General features: G+C 52.3%; 1 protein-coding gene across 3 annotated transcripts in view; it reads left to right on the top strand.

Annotated features, from left to right (window-relative positions):
- The window catches only part of SIPA1L3 (signal induced proliferation associated 1 like 3), a 303,563-nt gene that overhangs the window by 247,750 nt on the left and 30,361 nt on the right, over positions 1–25,452 (top strand). For all 3 annotated transcript variants that reach the window (XM_073016527.1, XM_037991608.2, XM_037991607.2), the window contains exons 13-15: positions 1,786–1,913; positions 8,396–8,514; positions 10,629–11,056. In XM_073016527.1, the coding sequence (XP_072872628.1) occupies positions 1,786–1,913; positions 8,396–8,514; positions 10,629–11,056 (675 nt within the window). The remainder of the gene's footprint in view (positions 1–1,785; positions 1,914–8,395; positions 8,515–10,628; positions 11,057–25,452) is intronic.

The following is a 25,452-nucleotide window of genomic DNA, read 5'->3' as shown; positions in this document are numbered from 1 at the left end:
CCTTCTGCCTCCTCTCTTCCACCATCAGAGTGGGCCTCACCTGCAGGCTGGTAGCAAGAGGGCAGCAGCAGCTTGTGATGTTAAATCTGGACCCAGCAGCATCTGGAGGGCAAAGAGAGGCCATCTTTTCTTGTCATCCCTCTTAGGAGCAAGGAGATTTCCCAGAAGCCTCTGGGCGGACTTACCCCGTTTCAGTCAGACGGTACTGGGTAACAGACACCTGAAAGTCTCTGTGGCTTAAATCAGCAAAGTTTATTTCTCGGCCCCTCCTCAGTTCCACTGCTGGTTGGCAGGGACCTCTCAGGACCCAGGCTCCCCAGGCAGCCAGCAACTCCCAGTCACTTCCCTGACAGCTCAGCTACGAGCGCTGGTCACATAACTCCATTCAGCCAGTCTCAAGGGACCCGGAAGTGTGTCCTGCTACCTGCTTGGAAGTGGAGAACTGGAAATGTTTTGTGGGCGTCTTAATAACTCTGACCTCCCTTCATGTCTCATCAGCCAAAATTGTGTCACAGGCCTGTCTCTGAACCAACCTGAGGCAGGGAGAAGACTTTCTACCATGACCGACTGTGATCCAGGGAGGACTGGACATTAGGAAGTGTCTACAAGATTCTCCCCATGGTTGTAGACAGGGCCACTGGGGCTGGGCATGGTGGCTTACACCTGTAGTCCCAGCGCTTTGGGAAGCTGAAGTAGGCAGATAGCTTGGGCCCAGGAGTTTGAGACCAGCCTGGGCAACATAGTGAAACCCATCTCTACAAAAAATACTAAAAATTAGCCGGGCATGGTAACATGCACCTGTAGTACCAGCTACTCAGGAGGCTGAATTGGGAGGATCGCTTGAGCTGGGAGGCAGAGGTTGCAGTGAGCTGAGATTATGCCACTGCACTCCAGCCTGGTTGACAGAGCGAGACCCCGTTTCAAAAAAAAAAAAAAAGAATGCCACTGGGACATGAGGGCACAGTGAGAGCTTTCTACCACCACCTCCCTTAAATCCTAGCCTTGCCTGTGAGTGTGTGAAGCCGGCCTCCAGGAGGACCTCTGTCTAGGGGATAACTTTATTCCATCCACTCCCCAACCCTATGAGGTGGAAAATGTTACCTCATGAGCTGACCGTGGTAGAACAGGCAGAGTTCTAGCCCATCAGCCAGGTGTCCCAAGTTACCATGCATCAGGAGTCAGCCCATGGCTAAACACTGGGCATGACGGGGCATCCTTCAGTCCTGAGAAGGGCTTACTGTTATTGCCTCTTGACAGCTAAGGAAACTGAGGCTGGGGTTAGGAAGTGGCTGCATCTGTCTAAGCAAGAGGCCATGGTGACGTCTGAAGCCCCAAATGCCCAACTCAGGGCCTGCTGCACCCATGAGTGCTTCCCTAGCCTGCTGTCTCCATCAGAGAGCAAGGCAGCCCAAGATAGGCCTGGGGCAGTAGCTGCTGAGGACATTCACCCCATGTCACAGCCAGAAAATAGAACCCCTGAGAGGAGCCCAGGGGTAGGGCTGTCGGCCCAGGCGGCCTCTGCCCCCTCCATCCCCGAGGAACCCGCCTTGCCCCACCACCACCAGCTCCCTGGCAGGCTTCCCAGGCGACTCTCATCCCGGACCCGCAGCTAATAGCACGTTTCCAGGCTTACTCATCCAGCCTTGCTAACAGCTTTCTCTCTCTCATCCACGGCGGAGCCTCCCGTGTGTCTAAAACCCCACTGGCGAGCAAGGCTGAGGCTCAGGTGGTTTTCGACACAGGCTGGTCTTTCACCCTGGGCACGTCTCCTCTCGTCCCCTGCAGGTACACGGCTGCCCCACACCCCCTGCTATCTCTTGATCCCCACTTCAGCCACGATGGGACGTCCAGCGGCGACTCCTCTTCCGGCGGCCTGACAAGCCAGGAGAGCACCATGGAACGCCAGAAGCCAGGTAGGGCCCCCACCAGCTGCTGTGCCCACCCGCCCACCTCACTCCACAGGACCTCTTACTTAGAGCTTGACAGGCGACACTCCCCCTCCTGTCAGTGACAGATAAAACACGAAAGAAAGCTGTAAGCGCCACGTGTAAGACTAGAGAGGGCACCCAGGAGAGCAGCGGAACCAGGGAGCGAGATCCTTATCCGTCCAGATGAGGCATCGGCAGGTTGCGTCTGCTCCCGCTGATAAGGCCGGAGCCGGCGTGCAGCTGTGTGACACAGAGCTGGGAGCCACCAGGGAAGGTAGCTGAAAAAGATTAAGCATGGTGCTCTCAGGAGTAGGACTGACTGCGTCCTGTGGCTTTTCTTTACATAAACCCTCCTATGTTGTTTTCAACTTTTATGGACATACAGCACATGTTAAGAACCCACATGGCTGGGCGCAGGGGCTCACGCCTATAATCCCAGCGCTTTAGGAGGCCGAGGTGGGAGGATCATCTGAGGTCAGCAGTTCGAGACCAGCCTGGCCAACATGGTGAAACCCTATCTCTACTGAAAATACAAAAACTACCCAGGCATGGTGGCACATGCCTGTAGTCCCAGCTACTCGGGAGGCTGAGGCAGGAGAATCGCTTGAACCTGGGAGGCGGAGGTTGCAGTGAGCCGAGATCGTGCCACTGCACTCCATCCTGGGTGACAAAGCAAGACTTTCTCATAAAAAAGAGGCCAGGCCAAGGCAGGTGGATCATTTGAGGTCAGGAGTTCGAGGCCAGCCTGACCAACATGGTGAAACCCTGTCTCTACTAAAAATACAAAAATTAGCCAGGTGTGGTGGTACATGCCTGTAATCCCAGCTACTGGGGAGGCTGAGGCAGGAGAATTGCTTGAACCTAGGAGGTAGAGGTTGCATTGAGCCGAGACTGATGCACTCCAGCCTGAGTGACAGAGCAAGACTCTGTCTCAAAAAAAGAAAAGAGAAGAGCCCACATGATGAGTGCACAGCCTGATAATCTATCGCAGAGTGGACACACCCAGGCGGGAAACAGAACATGGCTAGCCTCCCCAAACGCCCATTCCCCTCCCAGTTAGTATCCCCAAAGGAACCCTGTCCTACTTCTCATAGCCTGAGCTTTGCCTGGTTTTGAATTTCATGGAATACAGAATCACACTGTGTCTATTTTGTGTATGTGTGTCTGGTTTCTGTCACTCAGTGTTACACTGGTGACAGCCAGCCCTGTGAATGCACAGTGTATCGCAGTATCTGAGCGGTATCCCCGGTTGTCTGAATGAGCCACAATATATTGCCACATCCTGGTGTTGATAGACATTTGGGTTGTTTACAGTTGGGACTGCCTAGAGCAGTGTTGCTGGGAACATTCTTGTGCCTGTCTTTTGATGAACATATGCTCAGATTTCTGTAGGGTATACACCTAGGAGTGAAATTTCTAGGTCATATGTTTATAACTTTTTTATTTTATTGTATTGTATTATTATTTATTTTTTTGAGACAGAGTCTTACTCTGTTGCCCAAGCTGGAGTGCGGTGGCACAATCTCAGCTCACTGCAACCTCCGCCTCCCAGGCTCAAGCAATTCTCCTGCCTCAGCCTCCCGAGTAGCTGAAACCACAGGCATGCGCCACCACTCCCGGCTAATTTTGTATTTTTAATAGAGACAGGGTTTCAACATGTTGCCCAGGCTGGTCTTGAACTCCTGACCTCAAGTAATCCACCCGCCTCAGCCTCCCAAAGTGCTGAGATTACAGGTGTGAGCCACCGCACAGGGCCAGTATGTTTAACTTTATAAGAAGGTGCCAAACTATTACCCAAAATGACAAAGCATCTTATACTTTGTCCAGCAACATGTGAGAGTTCTAGTTGCTCTATGCCCTCACCAGCCTCTGTGTTTCATTTATTCCAATGGGCAGGTGGTGCCATCATATTGTGGTTTTATTTATTATTTTTTAAAAACATTTTTTGTAGAGACAAGGTCTTGCCAAGTTGCCCAGGCTGGTCTCGAACTCCTGGGCTCAAGTGATCCTCCTACCTCGGCCTCCAAAAGTGGTGCTGGGATTACAGGCATGAGCCACCGCACCTGGCTGACATTGTGTTTGTAATTTGCGTTTTTCTGAAGACTGCTGAGATTGAGCATCTTCTCAATGTTTCTTCCCCATATTAATCAAGTTGTGAACTACTCAGATGAATATTTTAAATATAATTCCATAGAACAAACCTGTAGCCCCTTTGAAGTCTGAGAACTAGCAGTTGAATGGGCAAGATGGATTCAGAAGGAAGCAAACAAATGAGCAATGTTAGAAAGCGGTGACGTCAGAGTGGGAGGGGGGGGAGATGTCCTCTTAGGGAGTGTTTGAGAATTTCCAGGCAGCTGGCAGAGCTGACCCCATCAGCACACCAGCTCTCCCAGCTGCTGTGGGGTATGGAAGAGGCTGCATGCCCCAAGATTCGTGGCCTGGAGAATTCTTTAGTGTCTCAGCCCATGGTTCTCTTAGAGACAATGTCACGCCTATAATCCCAGCACTTTGGAAGGCCGAGGGGGGCGCGGATCACCTGAGGTCGGGAGTTCGAGACCAGCCTGGCCAACAATGCGAAGTCAGTGGGAATGAGAACATTCCAGGGAAAGTGAACAGCTAGTCGGAGACCCTGAGGTGGTGGTGACGAGGCCCATGTGGTGAGAACTGAGGTCAGGGAGGGAACAGGGGCAGAGTATGTGGAGCCTCGTGGGCTAGAGGGAGGCCACTGTCCTGTACTGAGAGTGGAACAGGAGCCGCAGGTCTCAGTCTTCTGTGCAGAGGAGGGGCAGGATCTGACTCGGGTGTTCCAAGGGCCCCCCTGGCTACAGATTACTGTCAGGTGGGGTGAGAGCAGGACCAGGTGGGGACAGAGGAAGGGGGAGATACGCGGTTCTGGATATAGTATTTTAAAGGCAGCATTAACCAAATTTCCTGATGATGTCTAGTTGTGGGCATGAGAGAAGTCAAGGATGCCACAGGGGTTTTGGCCACAGCAGCCGAAAGGAGAAGTTATGAACTGAGCAGGAAAACCGTGGGAGACGCAGGTTTGGGGGAAGGTACAGCCCTTGACCTTGGCCTTAGCCATGTTCGGTGAGAGTGCCCGACAGATACTCAAGTGGAGATGCTGCAGGGCATCTTGAGTTCGACTCTCAAGTCAGGGGCAGAGGTCAGCCCAGAGGCAGAGCGCTGGAGTTGTCCGTTGTCCGTGGTTTTTGAGGCCGGATGTGACTGCCTTGGGCTTTGCTCTGTATAAATGTGGTTTCTCAGCGTGACTGCCTGCCTCCCAGGGAACCAGCACCTTCTGAGCATATAAAGATGTCCCAAAGAGGTAAACCATCAATGGAGGCAGGGCAGGTGGACAAAGAGGCCAGCCTCCCCACTTTCTCGCATCCATGGTTCCCCAGTGAAAGCCACACGGGCAGTGACACCCTCAACTGAGACTAGACAATGTCCAGCCAAGCCATTCTCTGCAGTGGCCCTGAGTGCTCTGCCCGGTCACCCAGGCCACCTTCCCCAGCAGGAACCTGGGCCCGAGAGTACCCTGGGCTTGCACCGGAGGTGGCAGTGTTGTGGTTGTGGGCTCAGGGTCCCACAGGGCCTGGTGGGCAGTTCTGAGTTGGGCATGTGCTTGGTGTGTGGCCTCAGCAGTGACCTCCTTCCCGTCAGCCTCAGGTCCCACTCCTGTAGTGGACATCCTAGGTGTCTCTCCTTCCAGGGCAGTTTGGGGGGTGTCCAGTGAGATAATGCCGGCCAAGTCCACGGCCCATCATTAGAACAAGGCCTCCTGCCTACCGGGCACTCACTCTCCATGACTGCCAGCGTTGCTGTTGTTGGTGAGGCCCAGGAAGGAGGCAGGGCTTGACAGCATAGGCGCTAAACCAGGCCAGCCTGAGCCCCACGTCCTGCCTGGCCTTTTCCTACTGTGTGACCTTGGACCAGCTGCTTAACTTCCCCGAGGCTTGTTCCACATCTATTGGAGATGCTCCTGATACGCACTTCACAGTGGTACTGGGAGGATACATCAGGGTGATATATGCAGAATGCTTACGATAGCACCTGACACAGAACACACACTTAATGGGAATTATCATTATGTTAATGATCTTGAATACCGTAGTGATCAAAAGTCAGCTTTGGGGTTAAATCACCAGCATTCAGCTCCTCAGTTAGTGCATTTGTAATTTCCGTAGATAATATCTAAATGCCCTCCACTGGGGTTGGTGTATATATATATATATATATATATATATATATATATATATATTTTTTTTTTTTTTTTTTTTTTTTTTTTTTTGAGGCAGAGTCTTGCTCTGTTGCCCAAGCTGGAGTGCAGTGGCACAATCTTGGCTCATTGCAACCTCCGCCTCCCAGGTTCAAGTGATTCTCCTGCCTCAGCCTCCCAAGTAGCTGGGACTACAGGCATGTGCCATCACACCCAGCTAATTTTTTTATATTTTTAGGAGAGACAGGGTTTCACCATGTTGGTCAGGCTGGTCCTGAACTCCTGACCTCAAATGATCCCCTGACCTTGGCCTCCCAAAGTGCTGTTATTACAGGCATGAGCCTGTATTTTGGCACCTGGCCAATTATTTTTTTTAAGGTCATCAAGATACTCAGTTCAGGCATACTGACTAGATTGGAGAGGTTAAAGCAGTTGACATCCACAGCAGCTGCTACTCTTTTTTTTTGAAACAGAGTCTTGCTCAGTCGCCAGGCTGGAGTACAGGGGCGCGATCTCGGCTCACTGCAGCCTCCTCCTCCCAGGTTCAAGCGATTCTTTTGCCTCAGCCTCCTGAGTAGCTGGGACTATAGGTGCACACCACCATGCCCAGCAGTGTTTTTTTTTTGTTTTTTTTTTTTTTAGTAGAGATGGGCTTTCACCATGTTGGACAGGATGGTCTCAAACTCTTGACCTCATGATCTACCCGCCTCAGCCTCCCAAAGTGCTGGGATTACAGGTATGAGCCACCGCGCCCTGCCTGACATCCACAGCAGCTGCTACTCTTAAACCTGCTTCACCTTTGGACCAGCAATTCCACCAGTAGAACTCTCTGTCCCACACACAATCATACACTTGCTCAAAGTCGCATGTAGAGGGAAGGCCATTGCAAGACTGTTGAAGCTAATATAAATATCCATCAGTAGGAAACTGGCAGGTCATTGATGTATATTCACTTGGTGCAATACTCTTAGGGTAACATCACGTTCAATTATGTGAAGACCTATTGTGAAGATATAAAGAGAAAAGCAAGTATAGATATATTACAAAGTGAAAAATTAAGTTGTAGGACAGTGTTTATTATGATTCCTTTTTTTTTTTTTTTTTTAAGTTATGGGCCGGGCACAGTGGCTCACACCTGTAATCCCAGCACTTTGGGAGATGGAGATGGGTGGATCACAAGGTCAGGAATTCGAGACCAGCCTGGCCAAGATAGTGAAACCCTGTCTCTACTAAAAATACAAAAATTAGCTGGGCGTGGTGGCCAGTGCCTGTAATCCCAGCTACTTGGGAGGCTGAGGCAGGAGAATCGCTTGACCCGGGAGGTTGCAGTGAGCCAAGATCACACCACTGCGCTCTAGCCTGGGTGCCAGAGCAAGACTCTGTATCAAAAAAAAAAAAAAAAATTATGTACATATAACCAACAAAGGATTACTACCTTGCATATGTAAAGAATTGCCAAGGCAGGTGGATCACGAGGTCAGGAGTTCGAGACCAGCCTGGCCAATATGATGAAACCCTGTCTCTGCTAAAAATACAAAACAATGAGCTGAGCGTGGTGGTGCTCACCTGTAATTCCAGCTACTTGGGAGGCTGAGACAGGAGAATCACTTGAACCCTGGGCGGTGGAGGTTGCAGTGAGCTGAGATCACACCACTGCACTCCAGCCTGGGCGACAGAGTGAGACCCCATCTCAAAAAAAAAAAAAAAAGATAGTCAAACTCATAGAAAAATGGGTGAAGGAGGCCAGGCATGGTGGCTCACACCTGTCATCCCACTATTATCCCAGCACTTTGGGAGGCTGAGGCAGGAGGATCACTTGAGGCCAGGAGTTCAAGACCACCCTGGATGCTGTAGCAAGACCTCAAAAAAAAAAAAAAAAAAAAAATTAGCCAGGCATGGTGATGCACACCTGTAGTCCTAGCTACTTGGGAGGCTGAAGCGGGAGGATGGCTTCAACCCAGGAGTTCGAGGTTATAGTGAGCTATGATCATGCCATTGCACTTTAGCCTGGGTGACAGGGATGGAGGGAAATGGGATATTGTACGGCTTCAGTGAGGCTCTCAGAACGGTGTCTGGCACATAGTATGTGCTGAAATGTATTCTCTGTTACTGAGTGTTGAACTCCAAGGCATAAATTGATGGGGTCATGACCTGGGTGAGCAGACAGGCTGGCAGAGGGGCCGGATTCTTTAGGACCTGGCCTGAGTCACTCCTAACCACTGGTGTGTCTCCTGTTTTCCTACAGAGCCTTTGTGGCATGTGCCCGCCCAGGCCAGGCTCTCAGCCATAGCCGGAAGCAGCGGGAACAAGCACCCGTCCAGGCAGGATGCAGCAGGCAAAGATTCCCCCAACAGGCATTCCAAAGTGAGTCTGGGCACCACCCTGCCCCACTGGGGGAGCCAGGCCTACCTGGGTGTGGCCTGTGAGCTTCATACTTGGACACATCCTCCACCTCTGCCACCTTCCACTCAGCAGAGGAGTTGAATACTTGGTCTGGAGTTGGAATCAACCAGGTTCACATTCTGGCTCCAGCCCTCGTCAGCAGTCATCTTAGGCAAATCTCTTTACCTCCTGGAGCTGCAGTTTCCTCTTTGTTCCGTCAGTCATGGTAAATCAGCTGCTGTAACAGACAGCCCCAAATCTCAGTGACCTCGTACAGTAAAAGTGGATTTCCCTCTCCTGTAACAGCACAGTGCAGGTATTCAGTGAGCATCTACCCACCATCCACATGGTGATTCAGAGCCCGGGCTCCCTCCCTCTTGTGGCTCTGCTCTTCCTCAGAGGTTCCAAGCCCTCTGCTAGGTCCCTGCATCTTTCCAGCAGTGGAGGTGAGTGAGAGAAAAGATCAAGTGGGAGGTGTTTTTTAGCCCAGGCCTGGAAATGGCATGAATCACTTCCATCCCATCATGTGGCCACACCTAACTGCAAGGGAGGCTGGGAAATGTAGTCTTACATGTCCCAGGAAGGCTGGGAAATGTAGTCCTGTGTGTCCAGGAGGAGTAGATGGTTTACAGGGGCTCTTGGCAATCTCTTTGTATCCATTCATTCAGTGGGTGTTTGACAAGCCCTTACAACACTCCAAGCATTGGGACCATGATGATGAAGAGGACAGACCAGCCCTGTCCTCAGGAAGCTGACTTCCCAGTGGGGGCAGCAAGCAGTAAGAAGGTAAACAGATCTGTTGTATAAGAAAAAGCGCGGGCTGGGCGTGGTGGCTCACGCCTGTAATCCTAGCACTTTGGGAGGCCAAGGCGGACAGATCACCTGCGGTCAGGAGTTCAAGACCAGCCTGGGCAACCTAATAAAACCCCATCTCTACTAAAAATACAAAAATTAGCCAGGTGTGGTAGCAGGCACCTGTAATCCCAGCTCCTTGGAAGGCTGAGGCATGAGAATCGCTTGAACCCAGGAAGTGGAGGCTGCAGTAAGCCGAGATTGCACCACTGCACTCCAGCCTGGGCGACAAAGCGAGACTCCATCTCAAAAAAAAAAAAAAAGAAAGAAAAGAAAACGCACAGTCCAGGGGAGAGAGTGACAAGCACTGCAGCTCGAGGATGACTTGGTCAGAGAGGGCCTTTGAGGGGGTGACCTTTGAGCAGAAACCTGGAGTGAAGGAAGGAGCAGCCCACGAAGATCCCTCAGGGAAGAGCATTGCAGGCAGAGGGAGCAGCAGGTGCAGAGGCCCTGAGGGGGAGTGCCCAGTGTGTTCAGAGAACAGCAAGGGGGCCACCATGGCTGCAGCAATGTGATCAGGAGGGAGGGGAGATGACGTCGGAAACCGGGACCCAAGCATCAAAGCCCCGTGGGCCGTGGTGGGAACTCTCACTTGTGCCTGGAGTAAGATGGAGCCACAGGTGGGGGACATAATCTAACTCAGGTGTTCCCAGCCTCCCACTGGCTGCGCATGGGGAATAAACGGGGATGAGGGTGCAGAGAGACCAGGGAGGAGGCTGCTGCACTGGCCCCGGGGAGAGGACAGGACAGGCATGGACAGAACCAGGCGGAGCCGTGGAGCAGGAAGTGACAGGTCCCGGATCTGTGTTGAAGACGCGGGCAGCAGGGTTTGCTGTTGGGCTGGACGTGAGTGAGAGCAAAAGCGGGGTCAAGGTGAGTCCACAGCTCTTGGCAGGGGCAGCTGAAAGCATGGCTGGAGTCACTGAGACAGGGAAGATGGTGCTGAGCTCAGTCTTAAATTCTCTGAGTCTGAGGTGTGGGAAGCACGTTCTGTGCGTGATGTCATTTGTTCCTCCGAGCAGTCCCGTTAGGCAGGCTTACTGTCACCCTCCATTGTACAGATATGGAAACTGAGGCAAAGGGACGGTAAATCACTTGCCCAAGGTAACACAGCCAGTAGATGAGAAGCCAGGATTTGAAGCTGTCTGGTCCCAGGGTTCAGGCCCAGGCGGAGGGAGGACCAGTGAGGGAAGATGCGCCCCTGCCCTGGAGTCTGGGAATGACATGCTTCTCTTGCCCCTCAGGGAGAACCTCAGTACTCAAGTCATTCCAGCAGCAACACCCTCTCCAGCAACGCATCCAGCAGCCACAGTGACGACCGCTGGTTCGACCCCCTGGACCCCCTGGAGCCGGAGCAAGACCCCCTCTCAAAGGGTGGCTCCAGCGACAGTGGCATCGACACCACCCTCTACACCTCCAGCCCCAGCTGCATGTCCCTGGCCAAGGCTCCACGGCCCGCCAAGCCACACAAGCCCCCTGGAAGTATGGGCCTTTGTGGCGGGGGTCGCGAGGCCGCCGGGAGGTCCCACCACACAGACAGGCGGCGGGAGGTCTCCCCTGCCCCCACAGTTGCTGGCCAAAGCAAGGGCTACCGACCGAAGCTGTACTCCTCCGGCTCCAGCACCCCCACGGGACTGGCAGGGGGCAGCCGAGACCCACCGAGGCAGCCCAGGTAAGCTCTTGAACCTAGTCTGGGTTCTGGCCACCTTCTACTTCTGCCAGTTCTACTTCTAGGGTCCTGATGGTGGGGTTCTCCTCCCCAGAAACACACTCACGGATGCATGCGCCTAGTCACTGGTTTGCTGACAGAATTGGGGTGCTCATGGACCTCTGCCTTATTGCCCATCCATCAGCCTTCAGGGACCCCAGGTGGAAGGAAAGAAACCCCTGGCCTTCTGTCTCTGTTTTCATCTGTCTCTGGTTCTCTCTGACCCTCTGTCTCTTTTTTCTTTGCTCTCTGCTGAGACCAAAAGTTTGTATGCTTTCTCAAGGGTCACAGACTGTATCTGTTAGAGTGCATTTGATTGGAGGCAATAGGAAACCTGACCCACTATGGCTTAAACAATAGAGGTGTAACAAACAGTTCCCTGACAAGAAGTCCAGAGAAGGCAGAGCCAGGTTAGTGATGCGGCTCATGGAGAGCCTCAAAGATTGGCGCTCTGTATCTCCCTGCTCGGCATCTTTACCATGCTGGCTCATGTCTCCCTGCCTTGAGATGAAGCTGTGGTGTCTGGCGAGTGGCAGTCGGGGGCTAAGAACAAAGGGAAAGGTGGCAGCCTCCAAGCACCTTTCCCTTCCTATGGAGAAAGCAAGCACTTTCCCAGAACCCCCTTCAGCAGCTGGCGTCACAGGGCCATCCCAGCTACAAGGAGGTCTGGAAGGTCATGGTTTGGCCTTCCAGGCTCTACAATATAGGGCGATGGTCCCCAAAGAAGCCGTCGAAGGCTTGTTCAGCCCAGCTGCTGGGCCCCACCCAGAGTTTCTGATTCAGTAGGTTGGAACGGGAGACCTGAGAACACGCATTGGTGTTTTTTGTTTGTTTTTTAGACGGAGTTTCGTTCTGTTCACCAGGCTGGAGTGCAGTGGTGCGGTCTCGGGCTCACTGCACCCTCCACCTCCCAGGATCAAGCGATTCTCCTGCCTCGGCCTCCCGAGTTGCTGAGATTACACATGCCTACCACCATGCCCAACTAATTTTTGTATTTTTAATAGAGACAAGGTTTCACTGTGTTGGCCAGGCTGGTCTCAACTCCTGACCTCAAGTGATCTGCCCACCTCAGCCTCCCAAAGTGCTGGGATCACAGGTGTAAGCCACCGTGCCTGGCTGAGAATATGCATTAAGTTCTCAGTAGATGCTGATGCTGCTGGTCCCAGGGACCACACTTTGAGAGCCGCTGGTAGAGAGGCAGACGGGAGTAAGAGAGAAAGAGCAGGCATTGGCCGGGAGCGGTGGCTCACGCCTGTAATCCCAGCACTTTGGGAGTCCAAGTCGGGTGAATCACGAGGGCAGGAGATCGAGACTATCCTGGCCAACATGGTGAAACCCCGTCTCTACTGAAATACAAAAAAATCAGCCAGGCATGGTGGTGGGCACCTGTAGTTCCAGCTACTCGGGAGGCTGAGGCAGGAGAATCGCTTGAACCCAGGAGGCAGAGGTTGCAGTGAGCCGAGATCGTGCCACTGCACTCCAGCCTGGCGACAGAGTGAGACTCTGTCTCAAGAAAAAAAAAAAAAAAGCAGGCATTGGCCAGCCAGCAGCCTGGAGTCCCAACCACACACACTGACGTTCTGATGGAGGCGATGAGCCACCTTCCAGAAAAGGGCACAGAGATGGGAAAAGTATTTCACACAAACAGAGCTCAGCCTCATCCTTGGACCCCCTTAGGGTGCTGTGACCCCAGCAGGGCTTGCTGTGCTATAGTGTTCAGTGCCAGCCCCTGAGTCCACAGCTCCACATGCCTTCCTGACCATGCCTGAGGTGGGCTAACCTGAATCCCCGATACCTATCAGGGCTCAGAACCTGGTTGGTGCAGGGATCTTCCTCTCCTGTGGCTCCCTAAACCCTTTGCCAGTCCTCAAACCCCAGCCTCTCTCCACACAGGACACCCACACGCAGGCAGCCAACTCAGACTTCTGACCACAGTCTGCAGTAGAATTGTGTCCATCTATACAGAAATATTTATGTTTAAAAAAAAAAATGGCTTTGCGCGGTGGCTTACACCTGTAATCCCAGCACTTTGGGAGACCGAGGCAGGCAGATGACAAGGTCAAGAGATTGAGACCATCCTGGCCAACATGATGAAACCCCATCTCTACTAAAAATATGAACATTAGCTGGGCATGGTGGTGCACACCTGTAGTCCCACCTACTTGGGAGGCTGAGGCAGGAGAATCGCTTGAATCTGGGAGGCAGAGGTTGCAGTGAGCAAAGATCACACCACTGCATTCCAGTCTGGCGACAGAGCGAGACTCTGTCTCAAAAAAAAAAAAAAAAAAGGTGAAGCAGTGGTTTCCAAAATAATTCTTAATCTGTGTGTGATACACTTTGATCCAGTCTACTCTATCTAAAAATGTTTAATGCCGATCAATCCCCATTCAAATGATGTCATGGCTTACAGTGTTCTCTGACAGATTTGAAAACTGCTGTGTTTGAGTGACTGTAATGTCAGCACTTCCCCGGGCACACCGTGATCCAAGGATCTCCTTGCGTCAAAGAGCCAGAAGAAGGGCTGAAGGAGGAAAAAGGAGATAGAGAGAGAGAGACTGTCTGAGTGTTTTAGATCTCTCAGTTCATCTCCCTAGACAAGTGGCTGTTTGTTTTTTAGAAACAGGGTCCCGCGGCCGGGCGCGGTGGCTCAAGCCTGTAATCCCAGCACTTTGGGAGGCCGAGACGGGCGGATCACGATGTCAGGAGATCGAGACCATCCTGGCTAACACGGTGAAACCCCGTCTCTACTAAAAAATACAAAAAAAAAAACCACTAGCTGGGCGAGGTGGCGGGCGCCTGTAGTCCCAGCTACTCGGGAGGCTGAGGCAGGAGAATGGCGCAAACCCGGGAGGCGGAGCTTGCAGTGAGCTGAGATCCGGCCACTGCACTCCAGCCTGGGCGACAGAGCGAGACTCCGTCTCAAAAAAAAAAAAAAAAAAAAAAAGAAACAGGGTCCCGCTCTGTCACCCAGGCTGGGGTGCACTGGTACAATCATAGCTCACTGCAGCCTCGAGCTCCTGGGCTCAAGTGTTTGTCCCACCTCAGCACCTCCAAGTAGCTGAGACTACAGGTGCGCACCCCCAGGCCCAGCTAATTTTTTAAGTTCGTTAGTAGAGAAATCGTCTCACTATGTTGCCCAGGCTGGTCTCAAACTCCTGGGCTCAAGGGATCCTCCTGCCTAGACCTCTCAAAAGTGCTGGGATTATAGGCATGAGCCACCACACCTGGTGACGAGTACCTCTTAATCTTTTGAACACATGGGCTGTTTTGAATGGCTCATTCATTCATTCATTTATTCCATTCATAAGTATTCTTAGGGATTTGCTCTGTCCCAGACACTGTGCTGGGAACTGAGAGAAATCACAAGCACATTTGGATGAGGCCCCCAGGCCTCCCCACCGTCCAATGAGGGAAACAGATGAGAATCAGATTGTCACTGAGACAATGAATAACTGTGCCTACCGGGGTCGAGCGCGGTGGCTTACGCCTATAAACCCAGCACTTTGGGAGGCCAAGGCGGGAGGATCACCTGAGGTCAGGAGTTCAAGACCAGCCTGGCCAACATGGTGAAACCCCGTCTCTACTAAAAATACAAAAATTAGCCAGGCATGGTGGTGGGCGCCTGTTATCCCAGCTACTCGGGAGGCTGAGGCAGGAGAATCGCTTGAACCTGGGAGGTGGAGGGTGCAGTGAGCCAAGACTGCACCACTACACTCCAGCCTGGGGAATAGAATGAGACTCCATCTTAAAAAAAAAAAAAAAAAACCAATGCATTCACTCCAGCCTGGGTGACAGAGGAAACTCTGTCTCAAAAATTAAATAAATAAATAAATAAATAAAACACTGTGGGGAGGGGGGAACCTGTCCCACGAAGAGGGACATGGGGCCAAGAAAGTCTACACCAGGGGTCTCAGGTCTCCGTTGTGGTAGCCCCCGTTCCAGGCACGGAACTACCACCTTAGTGAACCCAAACAACTGGGAGGATTTGAAATCCGAGACATAAAGACAGCCAGGCCTGGAGTAGACTGTGGCTGAGATGGGAGGGTGGGTATGAAATCATCTTGTGTCTAAGGAAAGGATCTGCTGAACCCAGAAATGAAGGGAATGAAATGGGAGAGGAGCCCGCTGCAAAAGAGAGCCCTGCGGTTGGGAGCTTTAATTTGCATACAGACAATTGATGCTAATTGCAAATCATTCTTATCTACTCATTAAAGCTGCTTCCTGAAGTTTTCTCCTAGGCAACCAGGCTTGAGAGTGGCGCAGCATTTCCCAAAATGGGGTGCTTGAGGTGATTTGGGTGGTGCGGGGAGGAAAATATTTTATTTTAAATGGATATATGCTTGCTTTAATGAGTATTAGAAAAAACTGTTTGCAACTCACCCCCTGATTTTACAGAAACCACCTTGGACAAGTCAAGGAGAAAATAAAATGAGTTGATTTAAAGAACTATATCCAGGCTGGGCTCCATGGCTCACGCCTGTAATCCCAGCACTCTGGGAGCCCAAGGCAGGTGGATCACTTGAGGCCAGGGGTTCCAGAGCAGCCTGACCAACATGGTAAAACCCCATATCTACTGAAAAGACAAAAATTAGCCAGGCATGGTGGCGCATGCCTGTGGTCCCAGCTATTCTGGAGGCTAAGGCAGGAGAATCGCTTGAGCCTGGGAGGCAGAGGTTGCAGTGAGCTGAGATCGTGCCGCTGCACTTCAGCCTCAGCAACAGAGCAAGACTCAGTCTCAGAAAAAAAAAAAAAGAAACGTATCCATGTGGATGAGAGTGTGACCTTCAGTGTCAGCCCACCTGCATTCAGTCCCTCCCTCAGCCACTTCTTGGCTGTGTACTACCCGGGCAAGTGACTGAACTTCTCTGGGCCTCAGTTTCCTCATCTGTAAAACTAGGGATAAACCACATCCCTTCCTCATAGGGATGTGGTGAAGATTGAATGTACCCTTAGAACAGTGCTTGGACTTGAAGACTGCCTGTCGGAATCATGGGGTATGAGGGGGTATTTGAAAAACAAAAAAAAATGAGGCCTTGCCTCAGATTCACAAAATCAGAATATCTCCCCTGGTCCAAGCCCTGTTACAGGCAGTGTTGGGGACACAGCAGTGACTGAGGGAGCCCCGGTCCTGCCTGACAGATGCATTCCCAGAGACAGCCCAGAGGGGTCAGGTCAAGATAGGGGAGGCCCAGGCAGAGGGGTCAGGGTCAGGGTGGGGGGCCCAGGCTGAGGGGTCAGGGCTGGGATACAAGGGATCCAGGAAGAGGAGTCAGGGTAAGATGAGGGGCCACAGGTAGAGGGGCCAGGGTGGGATGGAGGGGGACCAGGCAGACAGATTGCGGCCATGATGGAGGGGTACAGGGAATGTGGGAGCCCAAAGGGGGCCTCCCCTAACCCAGTCGTGGGAGGGGCTGCTCCATTGCAGGAGAGGCTTTCCTGGAGAAAGAGTCTGAGCTAGCCAGGGGAGTCAGGAGGGAAAAGCAGTCCGGACAAAGTGGCGACTCCCACTGTCCATCTCACCCCACCTCACTCCATTGGCCTCCCACAGTCTTCCATTTCAATAGGCACAAGTTCCCTGGATGGTCACGGAGCCACCTGCTTGGAGTCAGACCTGGGATCAAGTGGCCACACGTGCCTCCGCCTCCCATGGCGGCCACACTGTGCTGTGCACTGGGCGGCCCAGCAGCCCCCGCGTGTGCTGTCGTCAGCACGTGCCCCTGGGCTGGAGTGACAGCCTGCTCCCCAGCCTCTGCCTGGAAGGCAGGCACCTGTGTTTGAACAGGCCCGGCACAAGTGCTGAGTGACTGCCCTGTGTCGATCTCCACAGATCTCCACAGCACGCCTTGGCATAGAACTTGGCATTTATTCACGCAGCGAGCGGCTGCTGCGCACCGGGGCCTCTGTAGGGAGCTGAAACAGTCAGACCAGACCCCGGCCGTCCTGGCACAGACGGAGGCCCATGGGAAACGGCTAGCAAATAATGTCAAAAGCCAGGAATGAATTGTGCCAGGGGATGGCCTTCAGAGACCGGTGGGGTCTGAGGGTGGATGGGATACAGGGCTGGCGGAGGTGTCAAATCTAGCCTAGGGCCAGGGATAATGTCCCCGAATAAGGGTCAGGAGGGTCACGTCTGCCAAGGATGAGGGGGACAGGGAGGAGGGAGCGGATGAAGAGGCGGGGGGTTCAGTGGGGCTGGAGACGCATTCATCTGGGATGCAGTTATACGGATGTTTGCTCTGTTTTTAAAATTGTGTGTATATACGCAACATATATATAGACACACACACATTCTGGGCCTCAATATATGTTGTGAACCTCAATATGTATATATACAACTATATATATACACACACACTAGGTTTTTTTTAAAAGTATGCTGAATTTCTCATTCAGATGAATGTATATATAACTATTTACCATTAAAAAAACAACCAGAAGGGAAAGATGAGGCATGGAGGAAGTATGTCTACGAACTGGAGTCACATGTGCAGAGCCCCTGAGGTGGGGAGGAGGGTGGCATCGTCAGGCCACTGAACACAGGCCCCTTGGCTCAAGTATAGAAATTGTGGCTGGGCACAGTGGCTCATGCCTGTAATCCCAGCACTTTGGGAGGCCAAGGCAGGAGCGTCACTTGAGGCCAGGAGTTTGAAACCAGCCTGAGCAGCATAGACCCACCTCTATCCCCCAACCAAACTGCTTTTTTTTTTTTTGGGGCGGGGGGATGGAGTTTCGCTCTTGTTGCCCAGGCTGGAGTGCAGTGGTGCAATCTCAGCTCACTGCAACCTCCGCCTCCCAGGTTCAAGTGATTCTCCTGCCTCATCCTCCCAAGTAGCTGGGATTACAGGCCACCACACCCGGCAAATTTTTGTATTTATAGTAGAGACAGGGTTTCACCATGTTGGCCAGGCTAGTCTCGAACTCCTGCCCTCGGGTGACCCACCCACCTTGGCTTCCCAAAGTGCTGAGATTACAGGCATGAGCCACCATGCTTGGCCAAAAATTTTTTTTAATTAGCTGGGTATGGCAGTAGGCTTCTGCAGTCCCAGCTACTCAAGAGGCTGAGGTGAGAGGATCACTTGAGCCTGGCAGTTCGAGACCGCAGTGCGCTGTGATTGCACCACTGCACTCTGTCCTGGGTAACTGATTGATACCCTGTTGATCAATCAATCACTCCATCCTAGGTGACAGAGCAAGACCCTGTAGGTAGGTAGGTGGGTGGGTAGATAGATAGGGCAGTCAGTGGGAGGTTGGGGAAGTCAGCAGTGGCCACAACATTCAGGGCCCTACCAGCTCCTTTATGGAGTTTGGATCTCATCTTAAGAGCAGCGAGGGTAATGCTGGTGGATTTGTGTTCCAAAATATGGTGCTGGCGGTGAGACAGGAGGCAAAGTCTCTGAGGGGGCTGAGGCTTGGATCTGCATGGGAGGACGTGGGCCTGAGCTGGAGGACAGAGCAATTGTGGATGTGGCGACGGGCAGCATTGCCAGGAAATAAGCCAGGAGGGAGATGCAGGCCCGGGGCACAGCCAGCAAGCCATGTGAGAGTCCAGGGTGACGGCCACGTGTCTGGAGACTGCTGTGGCCTGGGAGCGCCTGAGGCGTTTGTGAGAAGAGGAGGCAGGGTGGGGCAGTCGGGGGGACTGATTCTTCCAGTCACTGACCTTTGCAGCGCCCACTCTGTGCCAGGTGTCATTCTAGACACAGCGATGCAGCAGCATGCCTCCCTTATGGAGCTGTCATTCTCCTGGAGACAGGACAAGACAGACAGACAGACAGCCGAACCACCATGGAGTGTGCCGGCAGGTGATAAGTGCTGGGGAGGAAAGGCAAACAGAGCAGGTCTCCGGGAAGGCTTCTCGGAGGAGGTGATGCATTGTAGGAAGCCAGAGTGAGATGCCGGCAGTGGAAACAGATGTCCAGACCCTGAGGGTGAATTTATTCGCAGTGCTTCAGAAATGGTCAGGTGGCCAGAGGGGCTGAAGCAGGTGTGATGGGGGAGAGTGGCAGGAGGTCAGCATAGCGAGGTGGCAGGAGCCTGGTTCTGGTGGGCATATTGACCACAGTCAGATGCTGGGATTTGGTTCCAAGGGACATGGGAGCCATGGGAGGCATTTGAGCACATCATCTGACTTAATGTTTTTAAAAAGATTACTGCGGGCTGGGCGCGGTGGCTCACACCTGTAATCCCAGCACTTTGGGAGACTAAGGCAGGCAGATCACTTGAGCCCAGGAGTTCAAGACCAGCCTGGGCAACATGGCAAAACCCCATGTCTACAAAAAATTAGCTGGGTGTGGTGGCACACGCGTGTTTGGGAGGCTGAGGTCGGAGGATTGCTTGAGCCCGGGAAGTGGAGGCTACAGTGAGCCAAGATCACATCACAGCACTCAGCCTGGGTGACAAAGTAAGACCCTATCTCAAAAAATGATAATAAAATGTAAAAATAAAAAATAGAAAAGATCACGGTGGGCTACTCTGGAGAGGACAGACTATCTTGGGCAGCGAGAGGATGGTGAGCAACATTCAAAGACTGCCAGGAGAGGGATGGGTCCTGACACGCCCAAGCAGGGAGCCCACACCCACTCCCTTCCCCGGGCTACGGCCCTCACCGTGGAAGCCACTGCACCCTGTAGCAGCTTGTGCCCATCGATGACCTCACAGATGCTCCCTCCAGACATTCGTCATGGGAGCCCAGCTGCCAGGCATGCTGCCAGGCGCCAGCGCCTGCCGTGGGCACCGCGGTGGGCTGAGTGACCCTGGGCAGGCAGCCACCTGGCCCTCGCCCTCTCCTGAGGCAGCGCGCACTCCTGAGCTTTCTGGGCTTCCAGAGCAATTTGTCAGAGCTGTTAGGAGCAGTGAGAGGCTCTAGGCTCCACGTGGAGCTGACGCAGCCGGGCGTTCCCAGGCAGGCAGGAAGCGCGTGGCCTTGCCTCCCCAGGCTGTGCCAGGAGTCCCTGGGATGCCCTTCTGGGGGCACAGCCCTGAAAGGTAATCTGAGGGCCTGAAGATCCACCGGGGCCCACCCTGCCCGTGTTAGGTCACCCAAGACCGAGACCTCCTCAGGGAGTCACAGTCATAGTCAGCTTGGGAAGAGGAAGCCAGGGAGCCAGGCAGAGATCTGTGGGCAGGGAGCGGTGCAAAGGTCCCGAGGTAGAAGCGTTTCTGGTGTGTTTGAGGACAGCTTCTGCATGGCTGGAGCAGAGTGAAGGAGAGGGAGTGTGGAGGAGCTGGGGGCAGAGAAGAGAGGGGGGCAGATGGGGGGCCCTGAGGGGAGGGCTCTGGGTCTTACCAGAGTGGTGGAACCCTGAGAGAGTCCCGATCTGATTCTCCTGTTCTCAGGATCTCTCTGGCTGTGTTTTGAGGCTGGGGAAGGATGCAGGAGGGAGAGGGAGCCAGGAGGAGGCCGCTCTGACGATACAGGTGGCAGTGGTTGGTGGAGGTAGCGAGCAGTGGCTGGATTGGGATTTCTGTTGAATCTCTCGCCTAGACCCTCTCTCTGTCCACTTTCTGAAGGCCCGTTGTTTCTGCCCCGAAGGCCACAGGGTGATGTGGCCGCTCACAGCTCCTACACTGGAGCACAATGCCAGCCACACGCAGGGGCAAATTGGCTCTTCAGCCCACGACACATCAGGGAGAGAAAGCAAGACTGGTCCGGAGTGAAGGCCAAGTGGCTAGGGGCCCGCAGGGTGTGTGGGTGAGCAGTGTGACTTCAGGGCTCTGCTTCTGACTGCCTGTGTCTGCATCCCAGCTCCACCTTTTACCCCAGCTGTGCGATCTCCATCAGCCCCCTTAGGGGCTCTCAGGCTCAATGTCCTCATCTATAAAATGGGGGTAATAATAGGATCTGTTGGCTGGGCACAGTGGCTCATGCCTGTAATCCCAGCACTTTGGGAGGCTGAGGCAGGCAGATCACCTGAGGTCAGGAGTTTGAGACCAGCCTGGCCAACATGATGAAACCCCACTTCTACTAAAAATACAGAAATTAGCCAGGTGTGGTGGCGGGCACCTGTAGTCCCAGATACTCGAGAGGCTGAGGCGAGAGAGTCACTTGAACCTGGGAGGCAGAGGTTGCAGTGAGCCGAGAGGGTACCACTGCACTCCAGCCTGGGTGACAGAACTAGACTCTGTCTCTCAAAAAAAAAAAATAGGATCTATCATCTAAGGTTGTGAGGGTGAACTGAGACCATGAGTTTGAAGCACTTATTACAGGGCCGGAGACATAGGTGGGCTCAAGTGTATCAGCTGCTGCTGTGTTTTATTCTCATGTATTATGTATTAATATTTATCATTAACAATTGTTGTCACTGGGAGTACAGAATGGTGGTTAAAAGTACCATCTCTCAAGCCAGACTATCTATGTCTACGTCCCGGCTCTTATCCCCCTATAGCTACATCATTTGGGGCAAGTTATTTTATCTCCCTGGGCCTCCGTTTCCCCCACCTGGAACATGGGAGTGGTGGTAGTTCCTGTCTCGGGGTTGCCACGGTGGCTAAGTGAGGTGACACATATAAGATGCTTAGAACAAGACCAGGCAGCTTCCACAGGCTCGGAGTGGTCAGCACCGTCACTGTCACTGCCACCTACTGTGCCACTGCTCCTCTTCCTGCAGGCAGGGACCACAGCTCGCTCTCTGAGAGCCTGTCACCCACCCAGGACCACCCGTCGGTCCTCTTCAGAGTCCCCAGGCTGAACAGACCAAAAGCATTGCACACACTTATGCAGCTAGTATGATTTCTCTGGTTTTTCAGAGAAATGTGAAAAACCCAGAAAAACCCAGCCTCTGGTTTTTCAGCTTTTTTGAAAGCATAAATCCTTTGACTCCAACAAAATGTTAAATGCTCCCCTAAGCTGTCAGACAGGTAAATGCATAGCCTCTCTGGTTGAAGGTGAGGATGGGAGCACACAGCAGGATGCCTGCCGCTCCCCTGCTACCACCACTGCTGTCTGAGCCCAGAGCCCAGGGACCCCACCACCACCTCCCTGGGACCTTCAGCTCCCTGGTTCCTCCACGGGACTCAGTGCTGAGCACTTAGCACATAGGATCTCATGAGGCAGGTGCTGTCATTGCCTCATTTCTCAGAGGAGGAAACTGAGGCTCACTGAAGGGAATAGACCCCATCCAAATTGGCCAGTGTGTTGACTGGAGCCAGGATTGGAACCTGGGTCAGGTGGACAGCAAAACCCACACTATGTTGCCCCAGATTTCAAGTTGATACTGAGGCTTCAGGAGAACGCATGGGCACACTGGCGCTCCAGAAAGAATGTTCAGGCCGGGAGCTGTGGCTCATGCCTGTAATCCCAGCACTTTGGGAAGCCGAGGTGGGCGGATCAGGAGGTCAGAAGTTCGAGACCAGCCCAGATTGCGCTACTGCACTCCAGTCTGGGTGACAGAGTGAGACTCTGTCTCAAAAAAAAAAAAAAAAAAAAAAGAATGTTCACTCTGTCCATTGGCAGGTGGGGTCAGAACTCACACCTGTAATCACAGCATTTGGGCCAGTTGAGGCAGGGGGATCGCTTGAGCCCAGGAGTTCTAGACCAACTGGGGCAATGTAGCAAGACCCCATCTCTAAAAAACAAAGTTTAAAAATTGACTGGATGAACATGCATATAGTCCCAGATATTCAGGAGGTTGAAGTGGGAGGATCACTTGAGCCCAGGAGTTCAACACTGCAGTGAACTATGATTTCACTGTTGCACTTCAGCCTGGTTGACAGAACAAGACCCTGTCTCTTAAAAAAAAGAACTCCACTAGGCTGGGTGCAGTGGCTCACGCCTGTAATCCCAGCACTTTGGGAGGCCGAGGCGGGTGGATCACGAGGTCAGGAGATCGAGACCATCCTGGCTAACACAGTGAAACCCCATCTCTACTAAAAATACAAAAATTAGCTGGGCGTGGTGGCGGGCGCCTGTAATCCCAACTACTGGGGAGGCTGAGACAGGAGAATGGCATGAACCTGGGAGGCGGAGGTTGCAGTAAGCTGAGGTAGTGCCACTGCACTCCAGCCTGGGCAACAGAGCAAGACTCCGTCCCAAAAAAAAAAAAAAAAAAAAAAACTCCACCTGGTGGAACAGACATTCACTGATGCCACTGAGAAATGACCGAGCATGGTGCCTGGCACCTGGCATGGCTCATGGCCCATGGGGTGTTGGGGAGGGGGCGCCCACCCACCTCAGAAGGCTGGGTGGAGTTGCACAGCGTATTCATGGAAATTATTATTTTGCCAAGGCCGTGCTGGGTTAGCAGAGTTTGAAGACAGGGACAGTCATGGGAATGCTTTAGGGCTGTAAGCAGCAAAATCCCAGCTCAGTTGGCGGACACTTATTAATTAATTAATAAATTTTTTTTTTTTTTTTGAGACAATCTTGCTCTTTCGCCCAGGCTGAAGTGCAGTGGCGCGATCTTGGCTCACCACAACCTCTGCCTCCCAGGTGATTCTCCTGCCTCAGCCTCCTGAGTAACTGGGATTACAGGTGCACATGACCACACTTGGCTGATTTTTTGTTTGTTTGTTCTTTGTATTTTTTAGTACAGATGGGGTTTCACCATGTTGGCCAGGCTGATCTCGAACTCCTGACCTCGGATGATCCATTCACCTCAGCCTCCCAAAGTGCTGAGGTTACAGGTGTGAGCCACCGCGCCCAGCTGGCCACTTCCTTTTTACCCTGTGCCATTTATACAGTTTAATTAGACTTTTTAGGGGTTTTTTGTTTTGTTTTATTTTGTTTTTGTTTGTTTTTGAGTGATGGGGACTCTCTGTCACCCAAACTGGAATCCAGTGGCACAGTCCTGCCTCACTGCAGTCTCAAACTCCTGGGTTCAAGCGATTCTCCCACCTCAGGCTTCCAAGTAGCTGGGACTACAAGCATGCGCCACTCTGCCCAGCTTAAGTTGGCTTTTATTCTGTACATGTTCCCCATCATTACTACTTCCAGAGATAATCCATTAGTGTACACTCCTCCAGAGATTTTTCTCCCAACCTTTACCAACCCAGTTCTTTCAAACATACCAGTTAACCCTTACCTTGCGTGATATACAATGACTTTTTTAAAATTCTAGTTTATTTTGCCGGATGCAGTGGCTCACACCTGTAATCCCAGCTCTCACGGAGGCAGAGGCAGGAGGATAGCTTGAGCCCAGAAGTTCGAGACCTGCCTGGACAATATAGCGAGACCCCATTCTCCATAAAAAGAAAAAAAAAGACCAAAAAAAAAGTAAAATTCCAGTTTATTTCTTCTTTTCTCTGTATATACATGTGTGTGTCTATCTATTTATCTATCTATATATATATATATTTTTTTTTTTTACCTTAAGAACACAGAGTGATGTTTTGTACCATGCATCGTTTCCATTTACTATAGCTCAGACTACCTGTCCTCATACATAAACAGAGATTGACCTCTTTCTTTGCACTGGCTGCATAGTTTTCTTTCTTTTTTTTTTTTTTCATTTTATTTTTTTGAGACGGAGTCTCACTCTGTCACCCAGGCTGGAGTGCAGTGGCACAATCTCAGCTCACTGCAACCTCCGCTTCCCTGGTTCACGCTATTCTCCTGCCTCAGCCTCCCGAGTAGCTGGGACTACAGGCGCCCGCCACCACACCTGGCTAATTGTTTTGTATGTTTAGTAGAGACAGGGTTTCACCGCGTTGGCCAGGATGGTCTCGATCTCCTGTCCTCATGATCTGCCCGCCTCTGCCTCCCAAAGTGCTGGGATTACAGGCGTGAGCCACTGCACCTGGCTGCATAGTTTTCGATCATAAGGATACACTTGCAGGGCAGGGTGTGGTGGCTCATGCCTGTGATACCAGCATCTTGGGAGGTCAAGGCAGGTGGATCACTTGCCAGAAGTTCAAGACCAGCCTGACCAACATGGTAAAACCCCGTCTCTACTAAAAATAACAAAAATTATCCAGGCGTGGTGGTGCATACCTATAATCCTAGCTACTCAGGAGGCTGAGGCACGAGAATCCCTTGAACCCCGGAGGTGCGGAGGCTACAGTGAGCCGAGATTGCACCACTGCATTCCAGCCTGGCCATTTCCAGCTTTTCCTGATGATAAACAGTACTACAGAGACCAGCCTCATACCTGCCTGTGTGTGCTTGTGCAGGCTTTTCTTTTGCTGTTGGTTTGTTTGGTTGGTTGGTTGGTTGGTTTTAGTAGCTAAGACTTCAGGCATGTGCCACTATTCCTGGCTATTTTTATTTTTTTGTGGAGTTGGGGTCTCTAGGGCTGGGCGTGGTGCCTCACAACTGTAATCCTAGCAGTTTGGGAGGCTAGGGTAGGAGGATCATTTGAGCCCAGGAGTTCAAGACCAGCCTGGGCAACGTAGCAATACCCCATCCCTATTTTAAAAAAGAGAGA

Source organism: Chlorocebus sabaeus, chromosome 6 (genome assembly GCF_047675955.1).
Source record: "Chlorocebus sabaeus isolate Y175 chromosome 6, mChlSab1.0.hap1, whole genome shotgun sequence".
In the NCBI taxonomy this organism is placed as follows: domain Eukaryota; kingdom Metazoa; phylum Chordata; class Mammalia; order Primates; family Cercopithecidae; genus Chlorocebus; species Chlorocebus sabaeus.
Note: the sequence above shows the minus strand (reverse complement) of the source record. Positions and strands in the feature narration are given on the sequence as shown.